The following is a 945-nucleotide window of genomic DNA, read 5'->3' as shown; positions in this document are numbered from 1 at the left end:
CTTGGTGGAGGTGCGGGTGGTGGTCTAGGCGGTGCCGGTGGTGGTGGGCTTGGTGGAGGTGCTGGTGGTGGTCTAGGCGGTGGCAGTGGGCTTGGGGGAGGTGCGGGTGGTGGCGGTGGGCTTGGCGGAGGTGCGGGTGGTGGTCTAGGTGGTGGTGGTGGGCTCGGTGGAGGCGCAGGTGGTGGGTTTGGTGGAGGCGCCGGTGGTGGTTTAGGTGGTGGCGGTGGGCTTGGTGGAGGCGCAGGTGGTGGCGGCGGACTTGGTGGAGGGGCAGGTGGTGGTACCGGTGGAGGTTTTGGAGCAGGTGGAGGCTTTGGAGGCGGCGGTGGCCTCGGAGGCGGCGGTGGTGGCGGGTTTGGTGGTGGAGGTGGGTTTGGAGGTGGCCATTAAAAGCCTGCATTCCCCATTGCATCAAGATGTTTTATTCTTGCATCAAAAACCTTTGGATGCATTATTTAGGCCAAAAAGTTGTATTCGTTTTATGTGTTCCAAAATGTTCCTTTTTTTCCAATTTGCATGAGAAGCTTCATCTATTTATATGCAATTTATCTATCACTTATTATACAATCACTTGTAACACACGCATCCAAACTTCCACTTAATATTGTTTCAGATTAGTTTGAGCTTAGCTTCAAAGATCAAAAGTACCACGAGGTCACATGTTCAAATCCAAGGAGGAATAAAAATCCCCTTGTGGCCATAGAGGTTCAAATGTGATGACTCCGGGCTATCTGCAAAGCAAGTGGTCGACCTGAGATTAATCGGCTCGTATAGCGGGTTAGATATCCAGGTTAATCAAAAAAAAGAAAAAAAAAAGAGCTTAGCAGACTTAATCGTTTGCTCAGCAAGACGAGGGAAACTTTATCCGGACAACGACTAACTTTTCCATCTCTTCCCTTCTTATAACAAACGCTTCGTGTGCTCACAATTGTTTATTCCCGTCTT

The 945-nt window shown here is 50.5% G+C and overlaps 1 protein-coding gene across 1 annotated transcript; it reads left to right on the top strand.

Moving 5' to 3' along the window:
* Positions 1 to 58: 58 nt before the first annotated feature.
* On the top strand, positions 59 to 390 carry LOC112505574 (glycine-rich protein 5-like; the record flags this gene model as incomplete). The annotated part of the gene is made up of 1 exon (XM_025109462.1): positions 59 to 390. A coding segment is annotated over one exon (332 nt), but the record flags the coding sequence as incomplete, so codon positions are not given.
* Between the last annotated feature and the right edge of the window lie 555 nt (positions 391 to 945).

This window comes from Cynara cardunculus, unplaced genomic scaffold, assembly GCF_001531365.2.
Source record: "Cynara cardunculus var. scolymus isolate 2C unplaced genomic scaffold, CcrdV1 Un_Scaffold_12312, whole genome shotgun sequence".
NCBI lineage: Eukaryota > Viridiplantae > Streptophyta > Magnoliopsida > Asterales > Asteraceae > Cynara > Cynara cardunculus.
Note: the sequence above shows the minus strand (reverse complement) of the source record. Positions and strands in the feature narration are given on the sequence as shown.